At 36.6% G+C, this 19,059-nt stretch overlaps 2 protein-coding genes across 10 annotated transcripts in view; one reads left to right on the top strand and one right to left on the bottom strand.

Annotated features, from left to right (window-relative positions):
• LOC126921169 (LIM/homeobox protein Lhx3) overlaps positions 1-19,059 on the top strand; it is an 89,025-nt gene that overhangs the window by 52,331 nt on the left and 17,635 nt on the right. For 3 of the 5 annotated variants that reach the window (XM_050732483.1, XM_050732481.1, XM_050732484.1), the window contains 3 exons: positions 667-833; positions 2,389-2,604; positions 3,031-6,051. In XM_050732483.1, coding sequence (XP_050588440.1) covers positions 667-833; positions 2,389-2,604; positions 3,031-3,212 — 565 coding nt within the window. In that variant the 3' untranslated portion in view covers positions 3,213-6,051. Of the gene's footprint in view, positions 1-666; positions 834-2,388; positions 2,605-3,030; positions 6,052-19,059 lie in introns of those variants that run through there. The other 2 variants (XR_007712250.1, XR_007712251.1) reach the window with 2 other exon arrangements.
• The window catches only part of LOC126921157 (centrosomin), a 38,259-nt gene continuing 25,783 nt past the window's right edge, over positions 6,584-19,059 (bottom strand). For 4 of the 5 annotated variants that reach the window (XM_050732441.1, XM_050732439.1, XM_050732442.1 and 1 more), the window contains 10 exons: positions 17,947-18,357; positions 16,284-16,514; positions 15,799-16,152; positions 11,482-11,589; positions 9,202-10,443; positions 8,729-9,016; positions 8,349-8,573; positions 8,054-8,257; positions 7,542-7,773; positions 6,584-7,413 (listed from right to left, as the gene is read on the bottom strand). In XM_050732441.1, coding sequence (XP_050588398.1) covers positions 7,202-7,413; positions 7,542-7,773; positions 8,054-8,257; positions 8,349-8,573; positions 8,729-9,016; positions 9,202-10,443; positions 11,482-11,589; positions 15,799-16,152; positions 16,284-16,514; positions 17,947-18,357 — 3,507 coding nt within the window. In that variant the 3' untranslated portion in view covers positions 6,584-7,201. The remainder of the gene's footprint in view (positions 7,414-7,541; positions 7,774-8,053; positions 8,258-8,348; positions 8,574-8,728; positions 9,017-9,201; positions 10,444-11,481; positions 11,590-15,798; positions 16,153-16,283; positions 16,515-17,946; positions 18,358-19,059) is intronic. The other variant, XM_050732444.1, reaches the window with a different exon arrangement.

Below are 19,059 nucleotides of genomic sequence, written 5' to 3'. Positions count from 1 at the left end.
CTTGTTATCTCTATCGACAACATCGTTGTGTACAACGTTGCACATAACTTAAGAAAAATTACTTTATCGATCGTATACCATAATCCTATGGCTTCGTGTTGAAAACGGGGAGAACTGTGACAATCTCGGTACAAAGTATTATTATCGCAATTTATGTCATCAATGACCGCCGATAAAATGCCGTAAAAATCTTAAAAATTAACACGTGTGGAATACTTTAACTCTGTAGAGTCACTCTCTTAAGGCTCTCTTCCGTGAAATTGAAGTGGGTTTTCCTGCGTCACTTATTCGTTTAGTATATAAAAATGTTATCGCAGTATCACTTATTTTTGTTTTGTATACATATTAATAGATATTTGCCTTGTGATATCGAGTAAATCTCGTACTACGGATCATCGTTCGAATTCAACCAAGGTACAAGTATTATAATTTAACAGAATTTACTTTGAACTTTATTTGTAATTCCAACCCTCCAAACTGAAATGTACTGTAATTAAAAAAATACGTCTCATTTGCGGGTTTATTTACACCGGATACGGTATTGTAATAGTCTACCTAAGTAGTTTCTAAAAGATCCTAAGCCAAGGTTACACGTAAAAGTTAAACGTTCGTCGCTTTCGTACTTGTTCAAGAATGGAGATGCGTATTCCTTTTCTCTTTTTCCAGGAGAGCAAAAGAGAAGAGACTGAAGAAAGACGCGGGTAGAACAAGATGGTCTCAGTATTTTCGAAGTATGAAAGGCACGGGTGCAGGTGGACATTCACCTAGGCACGATAAGCTTCTTGATAAGGACGAGCTTAAGGTCGACTTAGACTCCACCTTTGGTCACCATGGTACGTACTTACGATTAATCACGCTTAATATATCATTGTGACCAATTTCCTTATCGCTTCTACTTAAACTTTCGCTTCGACTGCTTCTGAATCGATACTATAAATTTTATTATTATTGTTTTATTATTGTTGTTGTATTATTTAAGATACAGGTAATAAAATATAATAGAAAAATTACCTTTAGATATAGGCACACACGTTGCAGATTAGCGTTTGATTAAGGTTGAGGTAGATTATAGCGTAGATCGATTATTGATAAATTTCTATTATTTAATTACGACTACATAATTTATCTTCCTTATCGTTGTACACGAACGTAAAAATGATAGTAGATGTTCGTGATTTCTGCACGAGATAAAATCCTTGGCAGTTTCGTAGTGCAAAATTGCGCTGCGTTATTAGAAATAGGTATTGAAAAGCGACCCATGACGGGTTATTTGTACTTCCAATATCACGAAATGTACGCAGCTTCCTCTCTGCATGCACAGACGTTCCTTTCGATTCGCGAAACGAGGAAATGTTACAAGCAATGGTACGCTATCATCGAATTCCCTCGTATGTGTATATTTCAAGAGATTTCGTTATTAAAAGTCACTACTCTTTGTGCTAAAAATGTATAATAACAAAAATTTCAAAGGATAAAAAATAGGTTTCTGTATTAAGAAGAAAGGAACCAGTGTCTATATAAATATTTTAAATAATTATATCGCTAATTAGTACACTTACGATCTTTTTCGCGAATAGATTTAGTCAACAAATTTACAATTTTGTCAAACGACGAAGAACAAGCGTAGCTAGGAAATATTATTGACTTGTCAATTATACGTAAAAAAGACATCATATAAAAAAGTTATAAGTAGATACATGCGTATGTAAAGAGATACTTATCGTCAAAAACGCAAAACCATACAGAAGCTTTCAAAAAAATTACCTATTCTCTAGCTCTGTTGCTTTCGCTTTAATATTGGTTACATCTAAGCTTTCGTGTACTCGAGCGTTTAGCAAAGGGGAAGACGATCTCGTCAATTATTCAGGAGTTCGTGGAGGCTAACTGCTAGTTCGCCGTGTCCGAGATTTCAGGAAGATTGCGGACCATGCTGAAATTTATGCCGATCGTTAACCATACACGCCGTAAAGTCATATAAACTTCAGCTATTGTTTAAATTTTAAACGGCTTCGTTATCCAGTGCCTTTCTTGCACCTGACAGATATAATACAAAGTTATTCGAATCATATATACTTGATATCGTTACTATAAAGAGAAAAATGTCTTTGGTACGGTATAAAATTGTAATTTTATATTAAAAATAACAAATTTCCGATGTAGAAATTTTATAAGAAAATTTGACTATAATTTTATTTCTTGCTACAAACAAATCATACATACGTACAACAAAGGAGATGATGATGACTCCATAAATTCTTTTACAAATTTAAAATAAAAGTAGCAATTTTATCTCATTAATCAATTACAGCGTTATAATCTGTTCTAATATTCGGAGCAAACTTTTACAGGACAATAAAATAATGAAATTTATGTTATCTTTACATTTAGATTTGAGTAACGATAGTTACGGAACAGTGGTGAACATGGGATTAGATGGTGAAGGTGCGAGTCCAGGTGGGGGTGGAAATGGGGCAGGCGGGGGACCTCCACGTAGTTATTTGGGTGCAACAACTCCCCCTTATCTCTCAACGTCCAGATCACCGTCCTTACCACCTCAATTTCCATATCCACCGGATGCTGGCCTCTCCGTCTACACTACCCTTGGTAAGTAAACGTCTCATTTCTATATTATAAGATCATTCTATATATCATATCGTAATCTTCCAGTTCCGGTTAGAATATCTAGTTTATCTATCGTGTAAAGATTCTAGATCTATAGGACACTATCTTTCTTCGATATAAAAAAAAAATATATATATATATATATATATATATATAAGTAGATACGTTGCGTATATAGAAAAACAATAGGAGCGAAAATCAAGTTTCGATCGTGTCACTATTAATTTCATTTCTCCATTTATTGGTCGCGAAAGATATTCTCTACGATATGGCCTAATAGATTCACGCTTACGTTTTATTAATTTCAGTCTATATTAACGTTAAACGCATCTTCGTTTAAATTTCAAGCCACGGTGTTATAAAAATGACGAAAATGTTAATGGACAAATTGGACGATGCATGTTGCAGGAGGCACAGGTGGCATGGTACCAGGACCGGCATCGGATTTGAGCAACGAATCGAGCGGAGGTGGTGGTGGCGGCGGAGGCGGCGGTGGAGGTGGTTACCCGGACTTTCCACCCTCGCCCGATTCATGGCTCGGCGAACCACCACCTCCACACGCTCACCACCATTCCCACTACGCCACATAACCCGGCAAACTGACGCGTTGCCAAGCACCGTTCGGAAGAACGGATCGGCGCAAGGCGTTTACCTGACGATCTTTATCCATAAGGCAAGACTCAATCAAAAGACTAAGCCTTCGATCGAATCATCAACCTGTCCACTTTCGTCGATCGTCGACGATCTTACGTTCGCGAGTCTCGATCTCGAGAGGATCTCGGTGTTCTCGGTGTATCACCAAGAGATCCATCTAATAAGAGCGGAACTCGATCAGGATATGTGTGACGATCGAGCACAGTCTCGAGCCACAGGAGTCATTCCACACCGTACACTTCACCGTCCCGGCGGGGTTCCCATCATCGGAATGATGCCATATGTCGCTGTCGTATAAAGTTACATTTAGAGCGCGTATACGATACGCATTCGATAGGTACGATTAATCTAAATATATTTATGTACAAGTTCCTCGTTTCCCGGTACTATGGAGTTTAATCGTCGAATAAAGAAAAACTAGAGGGTAGTTTAGGCGTGTCGCGAGACCGGTTGTTCACAAGGAATCGATATCGTTCGAAAGAACGATACTTCGAACTTTTTTTTCCAATGTGCATATATGTTGATATTTAACGAAATTATCAAAATATTTGCAAGAATAGGTATCGCGTAAAGAACTGAGATTCGTTCTAGGAAATGTATACACATTCCCTAGAACGAACTGCGATTCATAGAGATCGTACTTGACGAAAGATATCGTTTCATTCGTGAGCATCGCGGGACACGTTTCTATGGTATACCGCGCTTACGTGACGCTAGAAGTTTCAAGTGTCGTTTATTGTACATAGTTCAGATTAGATTTTATTGTACTACGGTAAGGGAAGGAGGAAAAATGGGAGGTAGAATGAAAGCAGGAAAGATGGGAAGGATAGGCGTACAGCGATCTCTAAGGAAGCGACGCCGTCCGCAAATGAAATTCGAAATAAAAGTTAACCCTGAAGCACTAATGAATTTTTTCCATCCACGCTCGACAAGTCGATTTTCTCATAAATGCAAGATAATTACACGAGACTGGCCCGTTATTTTTCGTTAACGAAGCTGTGACATAGCATGGAATCGTGAATGTTCGATCGGAGAAGCGTGGATTGTAAAATCAGTTTCGATTGGTCAAACGATTTACATTTTTTTCATAATGAATATATATCGAATGTCGCGCTCTTGTAATGTAAAGTACATACATAAACTGTAAGTACATACGAATTTAGTGCTACAGAGTTGGCTAGCTTCGCGACCAATCAGAATCGTTCTACTTACCGCGAACCGCTCAGTCCACTTTAAGAAACGAACGAGCGAGGACGAGGTGGAAATATTGTCCACGTTAGATCGAACGTCGTTGCATGATTTCCGAACGCCTTATTCAAATTGATTCAAAAAGTGTGATTTTCGAGCGAACGACAGCCAGGTGTGGATTATTAATTGTGTTGTAATTTATTGCAAAAAGGTTAACTTGCGACTGGTGAATCGTGAAGAACTATGTTAAGTCGAGAGAGGCTTGCCCTTATGGATACAACGATCGATGTATCCATAAATAAAACCAATCGTGTAGTCTACATCGCGAAGCATAACGAAGATGTTTCTTAGCGTGACAACGCAACGAATATCAACATCCATGATTGTCGCTCGAAAGTAAGTCCCTTTTTCGCGACTTATTAGATGATCGCCATTCGATTCCACCAACGTAAACGAAATCGACAAACAAACACGACGCCATTTGATCGAATACCGAATCAAAGTTTACTTTGCGTGTTTGTTTATCGTTGGTGAAACCGAGCGTCAGTAGATTACACCTTTGACGTGCTCTGCGTCACTTTTTATCGATTTACAGCATCGGAAAGGCACTGTCGCGAGATATTTCGATCAATCGATTCCATTTGAACGAACGTTCGTTTACGCGGTTAACGCTTCACAGATCAAGCTGTAAATTTACTTAAAAATTTTGTGGATATGGAAAATGAATTACATTAATACTTTTTTTAAATATTAGACTAAAGCGTACAAATGCACAATTTGCCAGGTTCTGTCTGTAAAGCGGTAACAATGTTAAATAATCAAAGTCGTAACGATGTCAATTGTACTCTTGTCTCAACGCGTATATGTATATGCGCGATTATGTATAAATTGTATACATATGTATGTACACGCGAGATACATATTCGTGACAGCATGCCTAGATTTATATATAGATGATCGATAATCAAAAGCAACGGATTCAATTGATCGATGTAAGTCTCCGATTGATGGCTAACTTCATTCGTATATGTAGTAATATGAGGCATATATATATATATATATATATATATATATATATATATATATACATAATATTATGTATATATATATATATATATACATAATATTAATTACGTAACAAACGTAAAATTTTTCTGTATATTTGTTCAAGATTTATGACGACATGATTTGTAAATTTATTTTTCAAATATTCCTATATGCCTCATATTATTCGAACGATATAGTACTTGAAACATAGCGCACATCGTCCGAGAAGGAGCGATAAAAAAAATATATCATTGTAGAATTGTATATACGTCGCCCCGATTATTTTACCCGCGAAAATTCGATGAACTGAAATTGAAAGGAGAGCTGAAACGGAAATATGGTATATTTCGTCGGGTAAAAGAACTGAATGTTGTACAGTTATGAAAATCGAACACACACACTCCTCACCGGGTTTCATAAAAATGAATAAAAAAGATTCGCATGACTAGCGCAATTCATAACTTCATCGACACGAGTTACTACGGATCTTTATATTATTATCTAGTCATCGAGTGATAATAAAAATTCTATCGTAATCTATATCACGTTGTACTGTGTACTTTCAAACTCTTCATTTTTATCCGTACACGAGCTTAAGTAAAATTTATTCTTTGTACATTAATTTTACAGACATTCTATGTAACGTTAGCTTTCATCAAGTTCATTTGTTTTATTCTATTTTATCATATATCTCGTTATCATTTTTTAAAATATTTTCTAACGAATGTAAACAACGTAATATTTAGTAAATTATTGTCTAGCTTTGACAGTTGAGAATTACGGATAAGATTTAAAGATATTTTTTATGTAAAACATGCCCCTATTTATAAAATATTTCTGCTGTCCAGAACAGCGGGAAAAATGTTATTCCAATTTTAAGTAAGTAAAATTTATTGTCTGCTTAGTTTGCTTTTACTCATATCACATGTACATCCGACAGTAAATGGAAAATGGTCTTTTAAAATTTTTATTGGATGCAAGAATACAACATAGGATACGAAGGGAAATATAAATGAAAGTATAAATTGGAACTGGAAATAAGAAGCAATCTTTTTTCTAACTTTAACGTCACTTTTTCCTTTCAAATATCAATGGCACTTTATTTGCGAAGATTATGTACAGATGCTGTGTAATGACTTTCTCGGTGTTCATATGTACACGCGCGCGAATTTCAGGACGTCGAGAACTCGAAGATACGGTAAAATGGACAGCTTTCGTTTCGATGATAAGGTTGTAGTAACCTTCGAAGAGAAGAAACAATCTACAAAAGAATTCGAATACACATACACGATTATATACAAAACTTACATATACAGCTTCGTTTTTTCCACGAAGATTCCTTTCTTTCTTTTTTCCTTATCGTCGTCTTTTCTCTATATTAATTCTTACATCTTCCTTTTTTTCGTTCAATGTTTCACGAATATACGAAAATACTTTTCCTTACAAAATACAATAACCGTCGCCGCCGTTTTTCGTTCATTTGTACAAATACAATTCGTACGTCGACGATTGTTCGAAATTTTTATATGAATCGAAAAACGTATGAAATACAGAAATATAGTAAAAACGCGATTAAAAATGTTGAGGATAATTTCAGTTCTTTAAAAACCCACAACGAACGACGACTTTTCATTTGGTTTTCTATTTTCTGGCGAATGAATGATATTTTTCTGTAGTTTCTTTAATTGTTTCAATTGTCCAGTGGTTCTTCATACGTCCTTGTTTTCTTCAATATGCTCTTAGTAATTTGTAATTGTTTCGTTATCGCTTTCTCGACGTTTTTCTTGTTTTTATTCGACGCCGAAAGATGTTGGAAAGTATCTTCCAATGCCCTTCTTGTTTTCATTAATCTTCTTTTCAGCGTTTCATTTTCTTGCTTCAAAGCTTCTACTTCATCGAGGCCTAATAAATAGTAAATTTTATTTATTGAAATATATAACAGAGAATTAGGGATGTATGATTGAAATAAAATTAATTTTAATATAAATAAAATTCTATAACAGCTGTTATAATTTATAAAAATAAGTTACCTTCTATCGGCAAAGGGCTTTCGCTATCGACTTCTCGAACTGGCCTATTATCATTGTTATTATCTTCATCGCTCAATAGATTAGTCATGGATTCGGTGATTTTTAAAGTATCTTGTAATGGCCTCATAGTTGTAACAGCCGCATCACTTTCGATTCCTAGGTCTGGCGAACAGCTTGTTTTACTGCGCCCACCAATCGTTGAGTAGCTTATAGGTAGCCAGTACTGCGAATTCTAAAATAATATAATTTAGCATAATCTTCGATTAATCCCAGAAAATAATTCAAATATCAATCGTTATAAAATTTCTACTACGCTTTTAGATTGACTGCACATTTAATCCATATAATAGAAGAAACTTTTGAAGCATCGATTATTGAACAATAGTAATCCGTTAGAAACACGCAATCCTTACAAGTGCATTCAAGCTTTCAATAAATTCTCCCTTGAATGAACCGTTTAAAAAAACAAAATAAGAAAATAAAGATACGCTTAATAAAAATATTCGACTAACGTTATATGCTTGATATTCTTGCATGATATCTTCGCAAGTTTGTTTCAGCATAGTCTCTGTAGGTATCGAAGAAACGCCACTAGAACTTGGCGCTGAATCGCTCGCCTCACAAACTGCTACGTGTCTTCGCAACTCTTTATTAGTCACTTCCAATTCTTGTAATCTCGCCCTTTGAGATTCATTGATTTGATTCAGATCTGATATCTGTAAATGTACACAGGTATTACAAAATGGTATTACGATTGAATACGGTTTGATTCTAATTAAGTCGAACCATAAACATTGATTATCTTACTTCTTTGTTAAATTTATCATGCATGGTACGAACAGTCATGTCACATCTGCTCTCCGTTTTCCTCACTTCTTGCTCTAAACGTAACTTATCGTTCGTTAGCTTTGTATTCTCCACGAGAATCTGACTATGCGAAAGAGTCAAATGGTCCAGTTCTTTCGTCAACGTTGATATGCTCGTCTTTGCAGATTCGTGTTCGTCCTCCAATTTTTTGATTCGTGTCCTCAACTGTAATTATTCAGAAAAGATGATTACTAAACGATAAGAACTAATATCGGTAAAATATTAGTTCTCAAAGAGCTATGTTTTCAATTGGTCTTAAATACCATTGAATACACGTAATAGTTAAAATTGTAAAAATTGAGAAAAGAATGATTTATTACCGTGTCGTTTTCCCTATTGAGTGATATTAGCATTTCCGCAGCTTTTCTTTCGGCATTGTCCTTGTAATGGATTAGTTCAGCCTTCTGTTTATTCATTTCTGTTGCCATGCCCTCCAGATCAGCTAGTTTCTTTTCCAATTGCACTCTACGCGTACAATTTTGTTTGCTTTCTTTCCTCAGTGTGTGGACTTCGTGTACTCTTCTGTCCAAAGCTGATTGCAGTTTCTCGCAGTACTTTTGCGACTTTTCCAATTTGATTATCAATGGCGATATTTTTTCGTCGAATATCTGAAAATTAAGAAAGTACATTTAAAAAGAAGATCATCCACTTTGCTATCGTATTAAAGACTTCTAAAATATATTTTTACAAAATGTCTAATAAGCAGACATGATAAAATAGGAAAGGGAAAGAATATACGAAAATTAGGTATGATACGCGACAGGGTTGATAAAACTGCGTGGGTCATACTTACACAATCGAAAGAAATTTTGGCAGTGAACTCGTTCCTAAGAGCACTGAGCTCCGTGTACAGTAAAGCGTTTGTTTCTTTAAGCTCTTGTATCTGATAATTAGCTTCGGAATCGTTCAGGTCATTCTGATACGACTTATAATAAGGCACATATTCCAACGAGTCTTCGGAATCGGTGAACGTCTTGGTATACTTGGAAAATCTGGACCGGTTCAAAGACTTCTGTTGCGTCTCTTGTAATCCAATTCTAGCCATAGAAACGGTCCTATCAGGTTCAGAAAACGCCTCAGAATCTGACTGTGTGGACGCTTGATTCTTCGTAGCGCTGAGTAAGTTGTCAGATCGACTTTTCTTCACCGAATTGTCCAGCGATTTTACATTCGCTTCGTCGGTGTTAATGGCTAAATCATTCGTTGACATTCCCTCGAGCGCATTGACGAAATCGTCAGACAGTATCTTCGAGTTCATGAAAACGTCGAATACGGTCTTCTTATGGTCGTTACCGATGGTATCCGCGTAGTTAGCGTTTTTTAACATTTCTTTCATGAACTTTACCAAGTCTTTCAAGTGTGTACGCATGAGTTCGCAATATTTCTTGGCTCTCTCCGTTTGATTATCACCGTATCCATCGATCTCCGTGGCGATGTCCGGTTTCGAAACTAGCTTCAACCACTTTAGGTAATCGACTTCCTTCTCCAACTCATTTTTCTGGGCTACCAGCTTCTGTACATAGTCTGTCATAGTTTTTACGTCTATGGTCTCGTTCCCGTCGACGTAGTTCAGTTGGATCACCTCATTGGTAAACGTTACCTTGATACCAATGTCGTTTAACTCTTTGATCAGAGTCGATAGCTGCGTGCTAGCGCTTTCTTGCGTCATGTCTAACTTGTTTCGGCTCCTTTCGAGACAGTGAGTGGCGGTCATATGGTTGTGGAGCTTGGCGATCTCCTTGTTCTTGCTCCACAGCTCCGTGTTCACCAGCTTCTGTAGGTTCTGTGTCTTCACTTGCAGCTCCTTCGACAACTGCTCGATCTTATGATTCTTCTCCACGATCTCTGCATCGCGAACTTGCAGATCGTGAATAAGGTCCTCCCGTTTGCTCGAATCCTCTATATCGTTTTTTATCATTTTCTTCAGTTTGTCGAGTTCATCCATCTTGTTCTGCAGCTGTTCCTTTATCGTCTGCTTCTCGATCTCCAGAACTTCTATCTTCTGTTCCCTATCCTGAAGTCGCCCTTTCAATTCCTGAAAATAATATTAATATGTTATTAGTTTGGAGATTTTAACGGAGATCAGAACTCTGGTTAATCGTGCAAATTGAACAATTTTCATTATTTTTTCTTGTTTATTCGATGTTAAAAGATTTAAATGATTAACTACGTTGTTTTGTTATTAATTACACTACGTGAGTATTATGTGTATCGATAAATAAGCTCAGACGCGAAGAAAAGAGCAATATTAGTGGAATAAGGTGTTATATATACGCGCGATGATAAATAGAGAAAAATCTGTGTATTACTAATATTATTTTAATATTCGATCGTTTAACGAAATCTAGAACTAGTTATGATGTTACTTCGCATCCTAAACCATTTAACTTTGCTTGGACTCGAATAAAACCTACTCTACGCGATGGTTTAATTTGTTACAAATATTACTAAATATTTATACGAAATTATGCAAAGCGATAAAAATATATTTTTAAATGAGAAGAAACGAAGACAGTTTCGCGTTTTAAGAAATTAGATTGCAATTTAAATAATTTGGAGAAAATCCAATCGACGAGCTTCCTTCCATTGTATCTAATATTAACAGTTTCATAATCTGCTACTTAAATAGAGAAAGTAGAGAAAAATATATCCATTCATAGAGGAACGAGTCAGAAAAGTATAAAACTTTCAGACATTGCAATTTTTGCAAGAATTCACGAATCGAAATATCGTCTCGCGTAATTCGTACTTTCTACTATATAAACAATTTTTACACAATACCGAACACATTCTTTCAACGTATATATAAATAAAATATTACTATCGTACGTAAGCACATAGTTGGACAAACGCATCCGATCTTCGAACAAATTAATCGATAATTTCTTCCCTCTTGAAATTCTTCGGTCGAATGACAATTTGCCAATTAAGTTACACAAGTTTTTCGAGCTTCTTGTCTAATTTCTCGAATTGATATAAAAGCTACTTAGCCGGATTTACCTTCTAACGAAGGCACGATGACGAAGGAAAGAATTTTTTCAAAGGGATACGCAAGCAATTAATGGAGTAATACCTCTGATTCAACTTGAATCTGCTTCTCCAAACGACTCTTTTCGGCCTTGATGGTCTCTATTTGGTCTCGTAGGTCGTTTATTTTGGCTTCCATTTCGTCGAATCGTTGCTGCACATATAAAGTATTGTTCTCGTCAATAAAACTCGGAAACAAATCGGTTGCAACGATCGGTAAGCTTTATTTGCAAGAACAACTGCGATTACAGAGATGGTGTATGGTACAAAAGTTTGCGTGCGATCAATTTGCATCGAAATCGTGGGAATTATTTAAGCGAGAAGAGAAGAGTTTCGCGGTACGTGGAGGATTCGTATGGAACTCGCGGACGGATAACGTGGAAGGAAAAGCGGAGCAACGTTACATGCTAATTTAACATTGTGCAGAGATCGTTCTCTTTTTTTCTGTTTTCTTTTGTTTCTTAAGTTTTGTTTTTTAAGCTTTTGTTTGGCAATAAGGGTATTTAGTTTTTCGGTTTCCTTGACCAACTGCGCGGCGAGACAAGGGTAACGATATCTGGCTCCTAAAAGCAAAAAGATACATCTAATTTGTAACTTTACAGTTAGCCTTAATTTTACCGACTTTTCTTATCGATTTTGACGAGCTAACAATTTGCGGCGTTAGTTCCAGTTTTGGGCACGGTACCGCGTTTCTTTTTTTTTTCGAAAATATAATCGAAAGTGTAGCAGTTTTATGAAAAGTGATCTTACGATGTAGATTGGAAAATTCTAGCGTAGCGTTTCAAGAATGAAACAAAGAATCGAAAGGAATGAAGTAAAAATGTTAACTGATAGACAGATAATTAATTCGATGTTTTTGAATTCATGTTTTATAGAGGAAAGTATGGATAAGAGTTGAAGCTTCGAGATTAGAGATTTTATAAAAAAAAAAAAAAAAAGATCTACAGTTTTCTAACTTATATATTCGTTAACCTTTCAATGAGGAAGATAAGTACCTTATTCTCTATCCTGCTTAAAGATAAGAAATAATTTTCACGCAAAATTTCTACGATTTAGTTATCTTCTCTAAAATTTATCTTTTCGCGTATACGGATTTGTTATATCGCAAAAGATTTAATTATATCGTAATTAATTGAAATATAATACATAATCGAATCGCTGTCAATTCATTTTGAAAGGAGAAATCTCTTTTCTATGTAAATTATACGATACTTATAATTTCATAATAATCGGCTAGATAAACATCTTATATGTAACAAAAGTGTAATATAAAAATAACGTTAATTTCTCGATCGTTTTATAAAGTCATATAATTATTGCACAAAAGGTTCTCGAGTTTCTGTAATAAGTTACTCAAATTTCATTGTTAAAAGAAGCTAACTACAACTAACTGTAACAATTGTTGCGCTTAATTCGTTAAAATCAAAAGTAAACTATCAATAAGTCGTCGATTTTGTACAGATCCGCTTTGATTTAACAGAATAAAAAATCAATTACCATCATTAACAATATCATACAGCTTAAATCGTTTGAACGATAAATATAGAAACACGCGATGGGAAAATAGACGAAAACTTAATCGATTTGCCCAAAAGACGATACTTGTTTCATCCACCTACCTCCATTCTCACCGAGGCGCACAAACAGGAGAACATTTTTATCGTCTTTCTTTTCTTTTCTTTTCTCTTTTTCGATTTCCGTTCGATTCAATTACGTTGAATTAATCCTTGAAAGATACTCAACGCAAATGCTACAATTATTTCTAGCACTGGCGAATATCTGTGACAGAGGAAAGGGAAAGGCACGAAAGCGCCGTTTCTTCCCGAATTGTTTGCGAAACTTTTCGATGGATTTTCCGTCGGAAAATCACGAGATTCCTTTTCGATTCTCCCTTTCGTAAAACAAAACGAGGAAAACCGACAAACAAAAAGGAATAGTCAACGGATAAACTCGCGTGTTCTTCGACTCAACTTCGATCTAGAGTCGTTTTCTTCGTTCAGACAAAAGAAAAAAAGTCGCACTTCTTCGAATTCGTTTTACTTTCAAAATCTAATCGAACGTTCGTCGTTTTGATCGTGCATTAAACAAAAGAGAATAAGGATAACTGGACTCTGAGTCTCCTCGAATCTCCTGGATCGATTATGTCGATTTTGTCGCGTTCTTAGTCAATTACGGTCGTTTTCAATTATCGTCGTTCGTTGTGGAAAAAACCACGGTGCTTGGAAAACGGTCGAGACTCGAGACGAATTTTCGTACGAAGACTGCGAGCCGGCAGCGGATCGCGCAGACTTCGCGAGCGGACTGTCTCTATTATTAGACGAAAGGCACGTCTTCGGTTTGGTATCTCGAAGACACCGCCTCGCCGGGACTCGCTCTACGAAAATTACTTTGATAATCCGATATACGATCACGTTGCCAGCTCGCACGCCGTTTTCACTCCATGTCCAGCTATGATCGCTAACTTGCGCTCGTTTAACGTGGAATTCGTGTGTAGGACGCTGCTATCAGTCCGACAGTTTCCAATTAAGCTACCAACTGTTAACGGTCGTTGCCACCAGCGGTAGTCTTGTTTCAGATGTAATTTTCTCATTTCTAAATCGAAGAACGTCGAAATACTCGAGGAACGAGGTCAAGTACTTTGATTTAACAATTAAGTCGATTAACGAGACAAATAGCTCGAGAGATGCGAATTAAGTCCGCGGCTTTTAAAGGTGATTGACTTTACGGTACATACTTTCACTCGACAAATCGTTTGTCTATTTTTGATCTTTGTTATTATCGATTTAGTTGATCGTATCTTGGAATCCGAATGACGCGAATTACGATATGTTGGAATCATTTTAAACCACTTGGCAACTCTAATTTCGTAGCAGAAAATATTTGATGTACACCTATAAGAAGAAAATAATAGGGGAATGAACTTGACGGTAAATTTGGACTTTGAAACTCCTTGGGGAACTGGAACCTTGGGCCGTAGCCTAATTAAACTATATTTAGATTCCATCCATGTATCAGATTCGAAGTAGAATCGAGAAAACACCGAAATCCTTCAAAATATATGTAAACGCGTTCCGACCCATTAGTTAATATATAGAAATTCGACTAAAGTTCGCCAATTACACAATTGATAAACGCAAAGTGAGTAATTAATTTATTTGTTGACAGCTTTGATAACAGATTGCTGATTTGTTAAAAATATGCAAGTTTCTTAAGAACTTCTTGTTCAATTTCACATCTGAGGAGGTAGTTGTATCATGCGATTAGTTAATTTAGCTTGGAAAGGTATGTTAGTGCGCGAGTAATGAGATAAAGCAATGTAATATCGCGGAATAATTAGCAGGACCAGAGCGACATAAAAAAATTGTACAAAAATTTATTAAATTTCGTCAATGTGATTTTAAAAAACCGTTCTTCGAACGTACATAACAGCGTAAAATACAAATATTCCGTTTGCTTGTGTTTCGACACTAATACGCATACGTAAATTAAAGACGCGATTTATCGGTCGTATCTCTCATACATGCCATGCGTTAACACTACAAAACCGTGCAAAAAAACGTATGCACAAAGAAAAAAACAATAATAGATCACTTCATAATAAAAATGATTAAAAAAAAAGAGAACAAAAAGATACGTAACTTGTACTGAACTGGAAATGTAAAATAAATTCAATTAATTAAATTAAGAATCAAGTAAAACAAGCGTAAGAAAACGAGAAGGAATCTTCTCGACGGAGGATTCCAACTTGAAACTCGTATGATGAATGTAAAAGAAAATTCTTGAAAAAATTACTAGAACTCGACTCGAGCAACGCTGGATTTGCATATTTAAATTTCATATGCGTACATGTTGAATAGCGCAGAGCTACTTGTGGTCGCAATTTTCGGTGCACCGGTAAGGATATCGAAATGTAACGAACAGTGGCCCAAAGCGATAAGTGTCATGCAGTGAGAGAGATGATGATGATAAAGCAGAAAAGGAGAAGTAGAAGTAGAAGATATTAGGTGAATTCAGTATCTCTGAAAGAAAGAGAAACGTTTGATAATACTAAACCATTCCGTGATTAATTCCGTTTTCCTCGTTAAAAGCGGAATGCGTTACAATTCCAAGCGTTGTCTCCACGTTAGCGAACTTTCATACAATGCCCGTTCATCCGTTAGCCTTTACGACTAATCGTCGAGATCCAAATTCGATTCGTAATTAATTATTTTTGTATTTTACAATAACGTTAAACAGCTACGATAATATAGAATAACCTCGAGACAATGCTACCAAACCTTAAAAGCCCAAAGCCTAAATTTTTGATATGATGCTTCAAAAACGTAGAGACAAGCATGCAGAATCGAAAAATCATGATGTCGACCTGATTGCTGGCATCGCGTTCTGGATCGTCCGTCATGTCGGTGCTGAAATCTCTCAGAACGAATTGATCGTGCCCATCCCTCGCAGCCTTCGCATTCTCGTACTCCCGCAGCCTGTTCAGTTCTATTTCTAACTCCATGATCTTCTGTTCCTTCCTCAGCTTCGTGTTTTCCAATTGTTGCTGTCTCTCCATGAAACCTTGAATCGTTTTGATCGCTTTCTCGTGTTCACCTTCTAACTTCTTCAGTTTGTAACTCGTTGTTTCTGCGTGTTTCTGCGTGTTACATAATTTCAGTACCAACTGTTTTCTCGATTCTTCTTGAGCTTTCAATTCCTTTTCTTTTTCTTCCAGCTCCTAAGCGAGATAAATATTCCATTTAAGCAAATTAACGATATTCCTTAAAGATTGACGTTTGTAGGATCGTTGGTAGTTCGATAATTCTTAACAAGAAAAAAGAAGAGACGAGAAGGAAAGTTTCTGCGAACCTTGATTAAGTCTCTAATGTCTCTGATCTCTCCGTTCAGAGTTTGCACCGGCGACTTCACTCTCGTTGACCTTTCTCGATTTGGTTCCCAATCGAGACAAGTGTTTCCTCTCTTCGTCATCCCTTGCACACAAGTCATCTTTTGTCCCATTCTTGCTTGCAAAGGATCTTCGACTGAATTCATAGCCGACGGACTGCTCGGGGGTGATCTTTTGATATAACCGTTCTCGAACTGTAATATAAAATCATTGAAATTAATTAATCAAACTTAATGCATTATATCAAAAAAATAATTCTCCTTAAATTCGATATTACATTAACGTCTAATTTCTTAAATCCTAGTTTTAACTTTTATACCTAGTAATATTATTTATCAAGTAAATATCAAGTGCCTTTTTTTTTTAATTTTTAATTCTAATGAATCCTAAAGGACCATGCATTTCACAATATGTTTTCTTTCTTCATAGTTAATGCTGTATCGCTGGATTTCTTCTTCGGTTGTCGATAATTCTAAGTCTTTGCTAATGGTCGCATTTGTGACGTACCAGGGAGCGTTAAGCATTGATCGGAATCAATGTAAAATATCAATTACTGGCAGTCCTTCGTAATTTGTATTCCACAATTCAACACTGGCTTCAGGATATCTCTTTACAGATACTTAATTTATCGTAGAACGACAGTTAAGATTTCCTACCAATAAGCCAATACATTTTACGTAGTTTCAGATCCAATTCTTTCCTCTTGGTTTTTATATGCTTTGCCCGTGTCAGTCTTGTCTGTTTCAAGCTATTTCACTTCATCTACAGATGGTAAAACTTGACCCCAGGACAGTTCCTTTTTCTCGCGGTAAAAGTGGTATACACAGATTTTCTTTCACCGACTTTTATTCGTCAGGTATCCAGCGATATTTGTGCGTCTCTAACGCCTTTCTGAAGCATTTTTCAGCCTTCTTCGGGATCTTGATTAAGCGCTAGAACGTAACTACCGTGATATCTCTTTACATATAGGTAAATCCGCGGTGTACAGCGTGCACGGTGCTAGTCTCAGCACGTTACCTTGAGACGTTCCATGTAACGGGATAGACTATAATTTCGATGGGTCGTGTTCGTGTCGTACGTGCAACCGTCTATTGTTTAAATGTGATTTCAAGAATAGAAAGTACCGAGATAGATTCATTTTAATGTCGTAAAGCAGACGAGCATGTGAAACTTTATCGAAAGCTCGTTGTATGTCTAGGAAGACGGTATTTCTTCTTCTCTAATAAGTGTAGGATTACATTATAGACTCTACCGATTTGTTCAACTGTTGAGTGATTATTTCTGAAACCGTACCGATGATCAAGTTTTTCTTTGCTCGTTACAGGTTTCAGTTCTTTTAGAAGTCATTTTTCGAATAGTATACGCACGATGGGCAATAGACTTATATATAAAGCGATATGATGTAGGTTTGTCGATGTAGGTTTGTCGATGTAGGGAGCACAATGATTTCTGCAAATTTCCATTGATTAGAGACATGCGTAGTGCGGATGATTGCGTTAAACAAGATGATTATGTAGACGATAGCTTTTCTTTTAAGGTAACTCTTTAAGGATCTTATCAGTAATGAAATGATAACCAGGAGACTTCCTGGAATAGATATAAATGAAATTCAAATCTGATAATCACCTGAGAGAGCAGGGCACGATGTTTGTTATTCAGATCTGTGAGGGCGTCGTCCCTGGCTTTTATAGACGTCCTTAATTGATCGACTTGCTTCTTCCTTTTTTCTGAAACGGCATTCAGCTCCTCGTATACCCGACACCTCTCTTCCAGCTGTGCATTTTTTTCCTTAATGATTCTTTCTTTCTCGAGTAGCTCGGTTTTACACTGCTGAACGACAGTGTCTCTTTTTAGCTGCTGTTCCTCCAGTTCTTTTATTTTCTCCCGTAGCGACTCAATATCTTGCAACCTCTCCGCGTCCAAATTTTCTCTCAATCGCGTCTCAGCCTCTAAACGTTCTCTAAACTCATCCCGTTCACCCTCGAGTTCTTGCGCCCAGACGCGTTCCTCGTCCAAGCTGTTCGTCACCTGTTTCACCTACGTTCATTTGCGAATAAATTTACGTTAAAATCGTTCTTCTACGTGAAACGGTATAACTGGGAAAAAAGTACTTTTGTCGTATGTATATTGTATATATACCTAGAACGGTAAAATGGTAATTTCGTATTCAGTTTCGCCATTTTGTTAGTGATCGTTATTATATCTTTAATCTAAATCGTTCTCGCTATAGATAAAAATTAATAAATGGCAGATATGTATATGTATATGTCGGAGATGGAGAGACACCGGAGCCTTCCGTCGAAAACCGGGCAAAAACCCCTAATATTGTAGTTTGGATTCCGCCATAGCCGTAGTTAAACAATCACCGTCCTTCAGCCCAATTGTAATTGCCCGCAATCTATGAGAATGAGTTTGGGTTCGAGGTGACAACCAGTCACCGAACGTAGCCGCGGTCAAGGGACGAACATTTTCTAACAAAGTCATGGAAAAGTCTATAGCCCTCCATAAAAAGAAATAGTTGTAACGGCACTCGACAGTAAGCACACTAATGGTTTCTGTCTCATGGCTCGCCATAAGCAGACCCTATTTTATGGGTAGATCAATTGCCGGTCGTCGAGACATATTCGCAAAACATCTGCAGCCAGCCTAATGACCCGTCATAAACCCTAAACCTTGATTAACGAAAATAGGCAAACAGTCTTTTCCGTGAAGGACACTTCCAAAGACTGATCAATTAAC

Source organism: Bombus affinis, chromosome 10 (genome assembly GCF_024516045.1).
Source record: "Bombus affinis isolate iyBomAffi1 chromosome 10, iyBomAffi1.2, whole genome shotgun sequence".
Lineage (NCBI taxonomy): Eukaryota > Metazoa > Arthropoda > Insecta > Hymenoptera > Apidae > Bombus > Bombus affinis.
The sequence above is the reverse complement of the archived record's forward strand: the minus strand, read 5'-3'. Positions and strand labels throughout refer to the sequence as shown.